Source organism: Panthera uncia (assembly GCF_023721935.1).
Source record: "Panthera uncia isolate 11264 chromosome A1 unlocalized genomic scaffold, Puncia_PCG_1.0 HiC_scaffold_16, whole genome shotgun sequence".
NCBI lineage: Eukaryota > Metazoa > Chordata > Mammalia > Carnivora > Felidae > Panthera > Panthera uncia.
Genome location: NW_026057576.1, coordinates 18,064,502 through 18,078,782, shown reverse-complemented (window position 1 = coordinate 18,078,782; position 14,281 = coordinate 18,064,502). Strand labels below are relative to the sequence as shown.

The 14,281-nt window shown below is 44.0% G+C and overlaps 2 protein-coding genes across 3 annotated transcripts in view; one reads left to right on the top strand and one right to left on the bottom strand.

The window, feature by feature from the left end:
- Window positions 1-4,463, top strand: part of LOC125933736 (phosphatidylinositol 3,4,5-trisphosphate 3-phosphatase TPTE2-like) — a 116,099-nt gene extending 111,636 nt beyond the window's left edge. The window contains exons 18-20 of the mRNA XM_049646857.1: window positions 418-513; window positions 2,239-2,309; window positions 4,209-4,463. Of these exons, the coding sequence (XP_049502814.1) occupies window positions 418-513; window positions 2,239-2,309; window positions 4,209-4,323 (282 nt within the window). The 3' untranslated portion in view covers window positions 4,324-4,463. The remainder of the gene's footprint in view (window positions 1-417; window positions 514-2,238; window positions 2,310-4,208) is intronic.
- A 1,661-nt stretch (window positions 4,464-6,124) lies between these two features.
- The window catches only part of SLC25A15 (solute carrier family 25 member 15), a 37,910-nt gene continuing 29,753 nt past the window's right edge, over window positions 6,125-14,281 (bottom strand). For both annotated transcript variants that reach the window (XM_049646860.1, XM_049646859.1), the window contains 3 exons: window positions 11,062-11,231; window positions 10,019-10,177; window positions 6,125-8,468 (listed from right to left, as the gene is read on the bottom strand). In XM_049646860.1, the coding sequence (XP_049502817.1) occupies window positions 8,344-8,468; window positions 10,019-10,177; window positions 11,062-11,231 (454 nt within the window). In that variant the 3' untranslated portion in view covers window positions 6,125-8,343. The remainder of the gene's footprint in view (window positions 8,469-10,018; window positions 10,178-11,061; window positions 11,232-14,281) is intronic.

The following is a 14,281-nucleotide window of genomic DNA, read 5'->3' as shown; positions in this document are numbered from 1 at the left end:
CATGGACAAGGTCCATGATCCCATCAGCTGACCCCTTTTTGATAAAACATGACCAATTATGTATTGCTTTTTGAATGTGAAGGCTAGCTTTAAAACCGAGCATGTTAGCATATCCCAGCATAAGAAAACCAAGTGGCACACGTTCAACCGTAATGTTTACTTGGTTAAACTCTAATGGAAATGGGAACGCTTTGTTCTTTACCACTGCCCTACCATGACCTCCAAACATGTTGGCCTTTTAAAAACGTAACAGTATTGCAACTTTATAGAAATAATGATTCACATTTACATGTAGTGACTGGACTATGAGACCAAGCGTACTTGATAAATACAGGAGGCCTTGATCTGTGACCATGAACTTCACTGTTCTCTTACCAGCTGGTTTTAAGGTTGTGAATTCCATGTGTTCATTCACAGATACTTCACGATATTGAAACAGACAACGTAATAATTCATTTATCCAGCTGTCCACCTCTGTATGATGATGTGAAAGTACGGTTTCTCTCTTCCTCAGTGAGTAATCAAGAAACAGTGTTATTCTCGTCTGGTCTTTTGAATTATTCTGCTTTAGGATTTCCTTTCCTACAATTCCCAGCAAGAAATAGGAGATGTCAAGCCCTGGCCAGGGAGAGGGAGAAAAACAAGTCAGATCCATAACAAAAATTTTTAAAAGAACCTAAACTGGTTTTTGCTCATTTTTTCTAAATTCTATACAGTTTGCATATATTTTCAAATAAGAAAAAAACCAAGGTATGTTTATTGCAGAGCAGTGATCACATTTTTCTTTCATATCTCTAAAACACATTGTTCCCCATAATTTGTAGTTTATGGTGTTGAAAGCATCTTTCAACAAACACCTTCTTTCCTTAAGGTAGCATTGTTTGTAAATTTATGTGTACGTTTAACTCTATGAATCTATACTGTGTAGAAAGCATCCTTGAACTAACATCTTCTTTCATTAATTAGAAGTGTTTGCAGTAGAGAACGAACAGAGGGTTGCTGGAGGGGAGTTGGGTGGGGGGATGGGCTAAATGGGTGATGAACATTAAGGAGGGCACTTGTTGGGATGAGCACTGGGTGTTATTTAAGTGATGAATCACTAAATTCTGCTGAAACCTATCTTACCGTATATGTTAACTAACTGGAATTTAAATAAAAACTCGGGGGTAAAAGGGAGATTTTACTTTCCTTTGGATTGACATATAATTCATTTTAAATAGTATTTTTTTAAGTTTATTTTGAGATCGACAAATACAGCATGAGTGAGGGAGGGGCAGAAAGAGAGAGAGAATCCAAGCAGGCTCTGCACGGACAGAACCTGGGGGCTTGAACCCATGAAACCATGAGATCATGACCTGAGCTGAAACCAAGAGTCAGATGCTTAACCAGCTGAGCCACCCAGGCACCTAGGAAAGTTTTTTTAAAAAAGTGTTTTTAATCCGATATTTGCCTTACATAAAATGAGAATGTTTGCCATAGTCATTACTCTGAATATCATGAGTGTATAATTTATATTGAGCAGTCATAAAGTGCACGAGTGTTATTCTATATGTAACAAATTTCTAAAGGTCAGTAGTTTCATTTTCCTATTAAAATTATCAAGCAGAACTGCCAACAAGTAACTGTGTCGATCAATTTAAAATGTATATCCTGTGCCCTCCTTCATGCCCTGCTTGCTCTCTGTTGTGGGAGAATCTATTCAGTACTGAAAAAAGTATCTGTGTTGAAGCAAGTGACCCATACTGGATTTGAATAACGAAGCCAGTCTGAACCCTCTCTCAGTTGGTGGTCTCTAAGCAGAAGCACTGCTTCAGGCACCGGCCCAAGCAATGTTGGTCATTTTGTGATTTTCAAGGGCCAGGAGATGAAAACACTTTCAAAATGTTTAGGTATTTTTACCACCAATAATGACAATTATCAATGTAGCTGCCCCTTGTAGAAATGGATGATCTCTTCAGGCATAAACTGGCATAGGCTTCTGTTTAGAACTAAACTATATTAGAAGACTATTGCTTAAAGGTACAGAAAAAATTACATTTCCTTACATTTTGATAGAAAGAGCCATTTCTTAAAGCCTCCTCCTTTGTGTCATGAGTATAAAGTTATACACTGTAAGTGCTCTGTACTTAATGGCTACAACTGACAAATATAGAAATGAATGGAATTTTAATCCCTTTGGAATTAGCTTTTGGTATCAATGTTACTATGAAAAATAACTTTTTTTTTTTTTAATTTTAGGTTCTTCCTAAATACTATGACAACTGCCCATTTTTCTTCTGGTTCCATACATCTTTTATACAAAATAACAGGTATGGCTCTGATACAATCCAGTAGAAATGGCTTAATCTTCAAGGTCTGTGTAAAGTGCGATGGCAAACCTTTTGCTGATTGCCATATGCTCAATTTCCAGAAACCAAGAATCCTCAAATTCCCCAATTCTTCACTGCCTTTCTCCTCTTAATCTGGTTATGTAAAATATATGGCTATTCTTGGAAACTACCGTTGCATTATCCTCAAGGTCCGTGCCATAGGGCTGTTTCACAGAAGTTAAAACGTGTTCTGATCAGATCTGGAGTATGGTAATAAAGCCCTCCCATGCAAGTTTAGTAGGAGTCTGCTCAGTACCCTGTGGGAGGTCCTCCCAATGTGTTAATTTACCTAGACCGACCACCCACTAAATTCTATGCCCCAAAGGAAGGCATCTTCTAGGGAAGCTGCAGCTAGTTTAAAGGTGATTGACACACTTAGATCTAGGACAGAAGTTAGAAGACACAGTAAGCATTAATGAAGACCGCTTTAATAGTCCCCCATTTAAAAATGACTTTCTTGGGGTGACTGGGTGGCTCCAAGTCTTGACTTTGGCTCAGGTCATGATCTCACATTTGTGAGTTCAAACCCCGCATTCGGCTCTGTGCTGACAGCACAGAGTCTGCTTGGGATTCTCTCTCTCTGCCCCTCCCCTGTTCATGCTCTCTCTCAAAAAGAAAAGAAAAGAAAAAACCTTTCCCAGTTTAGTTATTAGAAAATCATTTTTAAGCTTATTTTTTAAAAAGTATATTGAGTGGGGGAGGGGCACAGAGAGAGGGAGACAGAGTCTCAAGCAGGATCCGCACTGTCAGCTCGGACCCCAAAGTGGGGCTTGACCCAGGACCCAGGAGATCATGACCTGAGCTGAAACCAAGAGTCAGAGGCTTAACCAGCTGAGCCACCCAGGCACCTAGGAAAGTTTTTTTTAAAAAGTAATTATTGACTGAAGATTATTCCAAGAAAACTTCTACTTGTCTGGAAACTCATTCCTGAGTCTAGACATTCTCTAGAATTCTAATGCTCTAGTACTTTAGGGAGTATTTGTTCTTCAGCGCTGAAAATTTGAGGTGTATTGTTATCACCATACCGTAATCATCATCCAATACAAAAAGGGAAAAATATTCCAGAACCGGAGTTTTGAGGTAGCTGTGACTGTATGTGGCATGAATCGACAGTTCCCATTACATATAATCCCAGCCTTTTCTTCCAATCTGACCACCTCCTCTCACACCTCCGGTCCAGTAAAGGCAACAGTAAGTTGGATATCTGGTCTACATCCTTCTGATGCACCTATTTAATGGATAGAGTGAACTTTGGATTTGATGGGGGAATTTTTACCAGTTTTTCCCTGGGTGTATACAAACAATAAACTTTGACTCCCAACATGAGCCAAGCCCCTCAGTCGAGATCTGGGTGAAACTTCATTGGGTGTTACTCTTCCAAAGTGGTTCTTGCCACGGGGCACAATTTTTTCCTTTAAAACACATTGATCATACTAGAGAGGCAATGAGTTAGAAACCTATAAAAGTGAGGAGAGAAGTGATCTAATTTTCCCTACTGCTTGGTATAGCTGTTTGATTAGCTGCAAGGTGGTTAACTGGTCAAAAATGCCTCTGTCCTCATTTAAAAGACTCGGTATTTTATTACTTGGTTTTAATACACACCTAGTCTCTCTGGAGGATTTCACATGGCAATTTATTAATGTCGAATGTCCTTAATCCTATAAAAGGCAATGTGAAAAGAATCGGTGATGTGTAATTACTGATGATTAAGATTTGGTTGGCTGTGGAGAGGTGCGGGGAGCTGGCTAGAGGGGATCGGACAGAGGCTGCGACTAACCGTGGCAGGTGGGTCTCCTTTTTTACCCTTCTGTGCTTGCAACGATGTTTCTGCTTTTCTAGGCTTTATCTTTCAAGAAATGAATTGGATAATCCCCATAAACCAAAAACATGGAAAATTTACCGTCCAGAGTTTGCAGTCGAGGTATTTTTTGATGAGGTCGTAGCTGGTACCTAATTAAGCGTAGTTCCCTTTCTCGGACAGAATCATGTTCCTCACAATCCCTGCCACATATTTGTAGCTTCTAAACCTCCTTCCTTGCTGGTATACTTATATTTACATTCATGTACATATGTTTTTGCCAAACCTATTAAATACATACAAAGTAAAATCTCAAGGGTGCTTCTTACTTTCTGAAGGAGTTAGGTCATGTTTGCGAGAACTATCGTTCTCATGTACTGTGTTCCAAATTATCACTTTGAAGAACCTTTACATAACAAACCTTAAAATATTTAAGAATTATGATTCCTCCCAATAATCTGAGTTTACTTATCTAAAAATACAAGTATTCCCTGCTTTGTTTTACATTTTAATTTCAGATCAGAAAGGTCACTTCTGTTTTCTTCCTCTGCTTGATTTATAAACTACTTAACAAACATCAGATTGGCACAAAGACTTGCTTGTTTTCAACCCAGAAAACTGGGCACACAAGCAGACCCACCAGTGCATGGGCTAATTACACACGCAGACTTCGGGGAGGGCACAGGAATCTCGGTAAACACAAGCAGCGGTTACTGAATATTCTATTTATTTTTGCACCTTCACGAGTGAAGTCAAAGGAAATGTTTGCCTAGAGAAATCTAGATTCTTTTAAAGTCCACCTCCTTCTTCACCAACCCTGCTCACAGCCAAGTTCACTTAAGTTTAGGGAACTCTGAAGGAAGGTCATCTTTGCATTGTAAATATCGGTTAGTCCTGTGTCCCCAGGGAATCGTTTTCTCTTACTATTTTATTCCAAGTACCTTCCCCGTCATTGTACCTTGACTGTCCTTATTTATGAACATGGCATGAAAGGTTCACTTTTTCCCTCCAGTCAGCCCACAAGGGGTCCCAGCTGCCAGTGCAGCAACCTACCTGAAGGCTCCTTTTGGAGGAAAAGTCTTTCAAGTTCTGAACGTGTTGGGACTAGATTACTTCCTGTAATTTGTGATAGGAATGTGTTGCAGCAGAACAGCTGGTACTGTTTCCTTTAAATTTTTTTAATGTTTAATTTTGAGAGAGAGAGAGAGAGACAGTGCAAGGGGGGAGGGGCAGAGAAAGGAGACACAGAATCTGAAGCAGGCTCCAGGCTCTGAGATGTCAGCACAGGGCTCAAACTCACAAATGGCCAGGTTATGACCTGAGCTGAAGTCAGATGCTTAACCAGCTGAGCCACTCAGATGCCCCTGTACTGTATCCTTTAAAACCCATGCAGCAGTGAGCTACAGAGGGCAGATCAGGTGGCAGGCTTAGGTCAGTGGGAAAATACCGAGCTGGCTCAGTGAGGAGCGGTAAGGTCTAGCCCTTCTCAATACTGGCAAGAAGGAAGGAAGGAAACCCCCATTAAGTCTCTTGTTTTTTGAAATATCATAGCCGGGGTTTCTCTTCTCTAACCCTCTAAGGTGCATCAAGATTCCTGGCCCTTATGAGGTGCCACACTGTCGTGCTTTTGCTCCTATAAAGAGATTTTATGGGAGGTTTCCACCTTAGAGCCCAATGTAAATACTTCCTTCGAACAACTCGAAAAACTTACATCATAATACATCAGAACGATACCAGTTTTCTTAAATAGAATTTACTACCCAGAGTAGAATTATCCAAAACTGAATTTTTTAGAAATAGAACAGCATCCTGCCCCATCAGAAACATCACAGGTACCACCTGGCAGAGGGAGATTAATGCTAGTGGGCCAAGTTTCACAACTGCAGTGTAATAAAGAACACATTTTTGTCAATTTACTTACAGTGAAATTATTTTACATCAGGGATGATGCTGACCAAAAAAAAAAAAAAAAAAAATGCTCATTGCAATGAAGCCACCACCTTGAAACCTTACTATACTCTTAAGCAGTCCTGACAGTTGGTTTTTAGCATGTAAAATACTTAAAACAACTCAGGTACTCAAATTTTAGGTAAATAATTTAATGATAGAACACCAGAATTGCTTTAAACACACAACTTCAACTTACTATTTTTGGAGTACAGATCTGAAATGGTACAAATTGTATTCAAATACTGAACCATGAATTAAGCAAATAGAATGGAAAAAAAAAATTCCCCTGATTTAGGTTTCATTCCTTACTCTTTTCCTTGCCTCAGACTGCTACTATTGCAGATGTTTAATTGAATCTTAAAAGGACAACATATGAGAAGGTCCCCTGCCAACAGGCCTAACTCAGATGGGCTCACAGATTCTCAAGTAGCTCACTTCCTGCTGGAAGCCAGCCCCATTTTCTATTTTGCTTCGGTCCAGGCCTGTTCAGATGAAGCACCACTCAGTAGCTACTGACCACTTAAGGTATGGAGAGAAAGGTAGAAAAATGATTTTCTTTCAAAGAAAACACAGGTGGCTGACCAGCCATTGCTCCAGAGTCCATCAGGCACAACACTGAGCACCCCTCCCCAAATGTCCACAGCAGCCCCCCCAGGTCAGCACGTCACTTCCCTGACCCTCCTGCTTTGGGCATATCAGAAGCTTTGCAGAACACAAAGCTTAAGGAAACCGGAGGTTTCACGCAAGGCTTTCATTGTGCCAACAATGACAGAAGCACACGGGACAGACACAGGTCAGCCTGCTTAAAAACACTTGTTACCGAGAGAGTCCTTGCTGGTCTTGGAGCAGCACGGAATGATGGGGCTTGCCTAAGTGGTGACAAGAGGGATCCTCTTAGACCAGGTGACCTGAGCTTCTGTGGTTGTTGTTAGTGCATACATATGGCAGAACTTAATTACTCGGCTTGTTTCCTTGCTTTATAAAGTCACCCCCTATATATAATCATCATGAGGATCCACTGACCGCTGGTTCCAAATGTAAAAGGCTCCAACTCCGTAAGAAACATGGCAAGCAGTTACGGATCCCAAGATAAACTTCAGAAAGGGCCAGCCCCGACATCACTCACTGTGGAGGACACGCACTATGTTGTGTCCAGTTCCATCGGAGAGAGGACTTTGCCCACGAGCACCATCACTCAGTCACCAGCCAGGGAAAAGGGCTTCTCTTGGCTTTGGCACTCTGCTCCCTGGAAGGGTTTCTGATCGGTGGAGGCAATGAGTGAGTGTTCAAAAGTAGATCAACAGCCCATAGGTGGTCCAAAGGAATACTCTGGAATCCTACCCAGGCCAGGACCCAGAGACAGAAGCTAAGGGCTGCTGTCAGTCATTGGTCTTCACAAAGCAAAGCAGCACAGTCCCCTCCCCTCAGCCCCTTCCTCAACCTAAAGCCCAGCAGAGGGGAAGTTCTTTGGGAGGGGAGAAGCGAAGTCGGCACAGGTAAGGCTACGCCGCTCTAGGCCTAGATCCCACCTAGAATGTGGCCCCATCTAGAAAATGAATGGCACTATTTTAACAGGACATCTTGGGAAATCCCAAGATGCTTACTCTAAATTTGTATCAGTAACACGGAAGCCACTCCAGTATGCAAGTGTGCTCTCCTCTACCAGTTCTAGACTGATATTTTAGTTTTCAAGCACCACAGGAAAACTTTTTAAAATCTTAGCCGCTTAGTGTAGTGCATGTGCTAAGCAGATTTTAAAAGAGACCCTACATCTACAATGAGTCAGGTATGCGTTTATAGCCATTTCATGAACATGGTTACCTCTGGGTTTTTCTGGTGAGATCTGAGACTAAAATGGAACCAGCCTTGCTTTTCTAACAACATGCAACCATCCAAACTGCATGGACACACACGGGTTTTACGCAAAAGCCCTGACAGAACTATATTTAGCCTTTCAGATTGGACATAGGGGCCAGCGGCTCACCCTAAATGCCCCACCGAGGACAAGAGCAGCAACTTTTCTATTCAATTACAGGCAAAAATTATAGGATACAAAATAGAGGCTCTTCCATAAAGTGTAAGATTTAGGGTAGGATAAGGGAAGACCAAAAAATAAAATTCTTATGAAACCAAAGTAATTCTACATTGGTCTTGTATTCCACGAAACCCTGAGATGAACTGTCGTCCTCAAACGCCGATACTTGGATCTAGGTTCACCAGGACACTTCAGTATGCTTCAAACTGGCTCATCATCAACTTCCTGCTGTACTCGTAGGCCAAAAATAGCGCCCCATTGGCAGGGAATGCTCGAATCATAGTAGGTTTCAGTCCAGAATATAAGGCCGTTATTCCTAGAAGACAAAAAGTGACCCAAGTCTGAGACATCACGTGAAACTGCGGAGCACAGGGCTGTGTACCTACAGATCCAGACAACGCACTACAAACCAGTAGGTGATGGAAGAACTTCCCTCCAGGTTTCCCTGGACTAACAGGAAAGAAGCGGACTAATGGAAACAAGGACAAGCGTCAGGCCTCCCAGCAAAACTGGCGGATGCTCAGGTAACACACACTAATCTCATGCCTGGTTCATCCCCAGGAAATGGATCAGGCAGAGCAGAGGCCTCACCTGGCAGCCCAGGGCCCCCGGGGGGGGGGGGGGGGGGGGGGGGCAGCGGCTTTGTGGCGTCCCCTGGGAGGGCAAGGACCATAAGGCATTGGGCGAAGAGCACGGGCGCTTAAGTCCGCGTCCCGTGTCGACTGCTGGCACTGCCCAAGGTGGCTATGCAGATCCAGGTGGGTAAGGGAGGTGGGAGGACTCTGTAAAACTATCAAGTGTTCTGCAGCTTTGGGACATGAACCAAACTGTTCCACACACAATAACTGTGCTCTCGCTCAAAATCAAGACAGAAGGGCACCTGGGTGGCTCAGTCGGTTAAGCGTCCAACTCAGTTTTGGCTGAGGTCATGATCCCATCATTTGTGGAACTGAGCCCTGCGTCTGGCTCTGAGCTGACAGTTTAGGGCCTGCTTGGGATTCTCTCTCTCTCTGCCCCTCCCCGACTCATGTTCTCATTCTCTCTCTCTCCCTCCTCCCCTGCCCCCCCACCCCCAAAAATAAACATTAAAAAAAAAAAAAAAATCAAGGGCCGCCTGGGTGGCTCAGTCTGTTCATCGTCTGACTTCAGCTCGGGTCATGACCTCATGGTTCGTGAGTTCGAGCCCCACATCGGGCTCTGTGCTGACAGCCTGGAGCCCACTTCAGATTCTGTGTCTCCCACTCTCTCTGCCCCTCCCCTGCATGTGCTCTGTCTGTCAAAAATAAACAAACATTAAAAAAAATTTTTTTTTTAACCAAGACAGAGAAGTTCACATCCCAAGTTGTACAGTGGAGGCCAGAAGAACAGGTCTTGACTCACTAGTGGCATGAAACTGGCTTTATACAAACATCACCTGGAGAGTCTTTATATTCTTGTATAACTCTCAAAATTAATAGCAAATGGCCTTCAGGAGGACTTAGCATTAAGAATTTGTTGCGCGTTCCTTTAAATCCCTCAGCGTCTCTGTTAGAGGTCGTTTCTGATAGCATCTGTATTACGTAAAACAAATGGTGCGGCTTCAAAACATTCATCCCCTTGGACACAGACCGTATTTTAAAAATTCCCTCCAGGTGACTTAGAACAAAGACTCCTGGCCCAGAAGTGAAGAATAACAACTTCGAACATGGCTGAGAATGAAAGGAGTCTCAAGAAAGGGTGTGAAAACAGCACCAGGGCTGGAGAGAGGCGGCGGGGGGGGGGGGGGGGGGAGAGCGCAACCACACTCCCTGATCGACCTCGGGAAGGTTGGCGGAGAAACGACCACACTGGACACACCTACTCTGTTTCTGCAATGAGCAGACTCACCTTCATTTTTCACGATGCTTATCAAGGTTCCGACAAATCCTGCCTGTTTTCCAGACATGGAAAGGACTTGAATTCTGGATTTGACGCAATCCACTGGGTACACAGCCAGCCAGAGGCAGATTCCACCAACTCCACCGCTTAACATCAAAGGGACAGGGCCTAGGCGAGGAAATCGGCAAACAGCGTTTTGCCTCAAGAACAGCATTTCCAGAGGTCAGGGTAGCAGCGGCTGCAGCAAATAAAATTGCTAATGCGCAGAGCACAGTCCTCAGAAGGAGCGGCCAAAGCTCTGCGGGCACAAGGTCCCTTGTGGCACTCGGGGTCGGCCCCTCATCGTGCCAGGTCCGTGCTGATCACTGTGGCCTGTCTTCCAGGGGGCCGGCCCACACAGAAGCAGCACGCCCTGCCGGGAGGAATGAGAACAGTGGCCACTGAGACACAGGCCACGATCTCTTCAACTCTCTCACTCTCAAGTGTTTCGATATTTTAATGCCTCACGGCCCTGATTCTTCCTTTACCATGAAAACCCAAATTGTCTTATTAAGCACAACGGTTAAGCCTGGGAGCCTGCCGAATCCCAGAGTGAAGTCCAAAACACTGAAGGGAGGTGTTGGAGAATAAAAAGGAATCATTCATGGGAGCCAAACGTGGCCATGGTTTGTCATGAGTCATGACATGAGTCAAGCAGCTCAGTAGGATTATCTAGAAAGAACTACACTTTTCAGCGCTCTGGAAACACTCTTGAGATTTATTACCAAGTTTTAAGCTTACTGCAAAATCCTTTATGGGCCATTCACCCATTTACTGGAGATTTCCCACAGGGAAGGTAATTTTGATATTCTCCCCTAACACATGTTATTCCAGTAAAGAAGTTTGAGATGCACGGCTTCATCCCCGTCCCGGGGACATTACCACACCGACAGGAAGGTGCCAAGTTCCCTGCCGGCCTCCAGAAACGCCAGACTCCCACAGCACACCTGGCCGCCACGCCACTCTGGGGCGCAGCCCATCCCAGCCGACGGGGTCAACGTGGGCACACCTACCTAGTTCATCCTTCGATCTTCCTGATGCAAAAAATGACCTGCTCAGTTCGTAGCCGCCGAAGAAGAAGAAATAGCCTGGCACCTCTCGGAGTAAAGTGCTGGAGAGGCCGTGGTAGAAGCCCAAGGGGCCGTCCTTCCTGAGGACGCTCTTCACCACGGACCAGACTGTGCTGTGAGGAGACAGTGAGCCGCACTTAGGGCAGGCAGCGGCTGATTCTAGAAACCAAGGGACCCGGATTCTGAGAACAGAAGGCTTCTACTGAGAGGAAATCTCAGAGAAGCGCAGTTATTTTAGGACCAGCGTTCTCATAAACTATCCAATGACAAAGACATTTCATTAAAGTGCATTTGTACAAAGCTGGGTGTGCCCGCCACACCCTCCGCCAAGATTTCAACAGACTGCACCAGAACCCCGTCTCACACGGAAGCATGGTGTTCACACATCCCAAGTGGGCTGGGGATCGAGCCTCCTCAGCAAAGGAGGGCCTGAGAGTACTCATGGAAAAGGAGTTCCCTGGAGTTTTGGAAAATCAGGGCCTCTGGCCGTGGACAAAACAAGCGATGGACCCGGACCAGAACGGACATGGCAAAGGGAGCTCACAGAGCTCCTTTTGGCTAACTGCTGGGCTCACATCACATGCAATGACTTTCGTAGCACACACGAAGCAGAAGGGAAAGACGCAGACAGCACCGGGCATCACTCCCACACCTCCCACCCAATGACCCCTTCTCTGGAGGGGCTCTTCAGGAATCTGCCCCACAGCTCCCCCTACCCCCGCCCCGTGTAAAGGACCCTCCGAAGATGTGCAAATAAAATCCAACCCCGTTTGGCAAGCAGAGAAAGAGAGGTTTGTGAAAGCCAGATAAGCTCTTTTTTTTTTTTTTTAATATGGCTTGCATCCTCTGGCCCTCAATAAACAAATTCCTTAGTTCCTCATTTGAAAATAAAAAGTGCATTCATACATTCTAGAGGTCGTTATCAAAGATGTAAGAGAGCCAATACCCATCTTTTTCCAACAGCAAATGAGTGAAATTACAATAAGGAGCTGTTCAAACTCAGCAAAAATAAAATGGTGTTATATTTGCCCAGGCCCCTACCTCCCACCAGTCCTACCCTCCCCAACCTTTGTTTTGAACTGATGTGTACTGAAGCACTTGGTTCAGGTCCTTCAGGTTTGTTTTCCTCTGTGCTAGTACAGGGAAATGAACAACGGAGTAAATGTTACTTGAAGGCAAGACAAAGGAAGGTCTTAGAAATTCCTGGAGGCTGGGGCACCTGGGTGGCTCAGTCTGACTTTGCCTCAGGTCAAGATCTCACGGTTGGTGAGTTTCAGCCCCACATCAAGCTCTCTGCTGTCATCAGAGAGCCAGCTTTGGATCCTCTGTCTCCTCCTTCTGCCCCTCCCTGCTTGTGCCCTCTCTCTCAAAAAAATTCCTGTAGGGCAAGAAGCACCAGGAATTTAGTTTTTCAAGAAGTAGGTATGTAATAATTTTTATTTCAAGCTGCTCAGAGCCTTGTAGCAGCCGGGATGCAGGACACTTTCTGCTAGACCCCTCTTCCTGACGGTGGGCACCATGGCAGGCTTTACCCATCAGAAAAACAGTACCAGAAACACCTGCTCAGTGCAGTGTAGAGAACCCCTCACTTCTCACTTAGCTCAGCAGGTGACCCTGGCTTGGACCAGTGGAGGATCAAACCGAAGGTAATAAAAGGCCCTTCAGAAGGCTTCCTCAGGCATCACCTATTGGCCAGGTCCTTCCTGCAACTCAGCTCCCATTCTACAATGGGAATATAACAGAGTAATTCAACTCAGTGCCTTCTGATCCAAGTTTTAACCCTAAGCTACTATACCCCTGCGTGGGCACTGCCACACCTAAAATACAGTCAACCAATATTTACTTTTGTGCAAGGTATCCATTTTCCTAAGTCTTTGGCCCCAAACTTTACTTTCTTAAAAGTACCTTAAACTACTAAGGGGCATGAGAGCAACTTTCTGGGTGTTGTTAATGTTCTACCTCTTGATCTGGGCCCTGGCTTCAACTATGTTTGTTTTAGGACTATAGAACCCCACACTTATGATTTCTGCATATGTATTATAGTTCAATAAAAAGTTTTAAAGACTTACATTTTTGGACCCCTAAGCTAGGACTAGATTCAAACTGGCTGTAATGAATCTCAAGGGTGCAGGATATAGAGCTCTGTTATACAAACACCATCCTCACTAGGAGGAGACTAACTCTGTAAGTGGCCAATTTATCTGTTTTTTCCCAGCAGATTTACAGACTTTGAGTAAACCACACTGACGAGAACTTTGGTCAGCCAGATGTTAAGATAAATAAACAAGTGTTGAGATTAACAAAGACAATAAATTGCTTGAGAACCCAAATAAATCATACTGTATATGACACACTCTCATGAGGTAACTAGAATCTATTTTAAAGACTGAAGGGGAAAAGGATGTTTATAACAGCATAATGAACAATAGCCAAACTATGGAGAGAGCCCAAGTGTCCACTGACTGTTGGATAAAGATGTAGTGTGTGTGTAAATATATACACATTGCCATTTGCAATGATGTGGATGGAGCTAGAAGGTATTATGCTAAGCAAAATAAGCCAGAGAAAGACAAATACTATATTATTTCACTCATATGTGGAATTTAAGAAACAACACAGATGAGCATGTGGGAAGGGCAGGGGAAGAGAAGGGAGGGAAACAAGAGACAATGACAGAGAACAACCTACGGGTTGACAGAGGGAGATGGGTGGGGGGATGGGCTAAATGGGTGATGGGCATTAAGGAGGGCACTTGGGATGAGCACTGGGCATCATAGGTCAGTGATGAATCACCTAATTCCACTCCCGAAACCAATACTGTACTGTATGTTAACTAAAATTTAAATTTTAAAAATGTTTAGAAGAATTTGCTTATAGAAAAAAGAAAGAAGATTTAAACATGATTAACTAATGTGGCCTAATAGATGTATAGAATACTATGTTCAATAAATGAATATATGGTCTCATTAAAAGACTGAGGGGGAAGGGCACCTGGGTAGCTCAGTTGGTTGAATGTCAGACTCTTGATTTTGGCTCAGGTCATGGGACTGAGCCCCATGTCGGGCTCAGTGCTGAGTGTGGATCCTGCTTGGGATTCTCTCTCTCTCTCAAATGAATAAATGAGGCAATATTTATTAAAAAAAAAAAAAAAGACTGAGGAGGA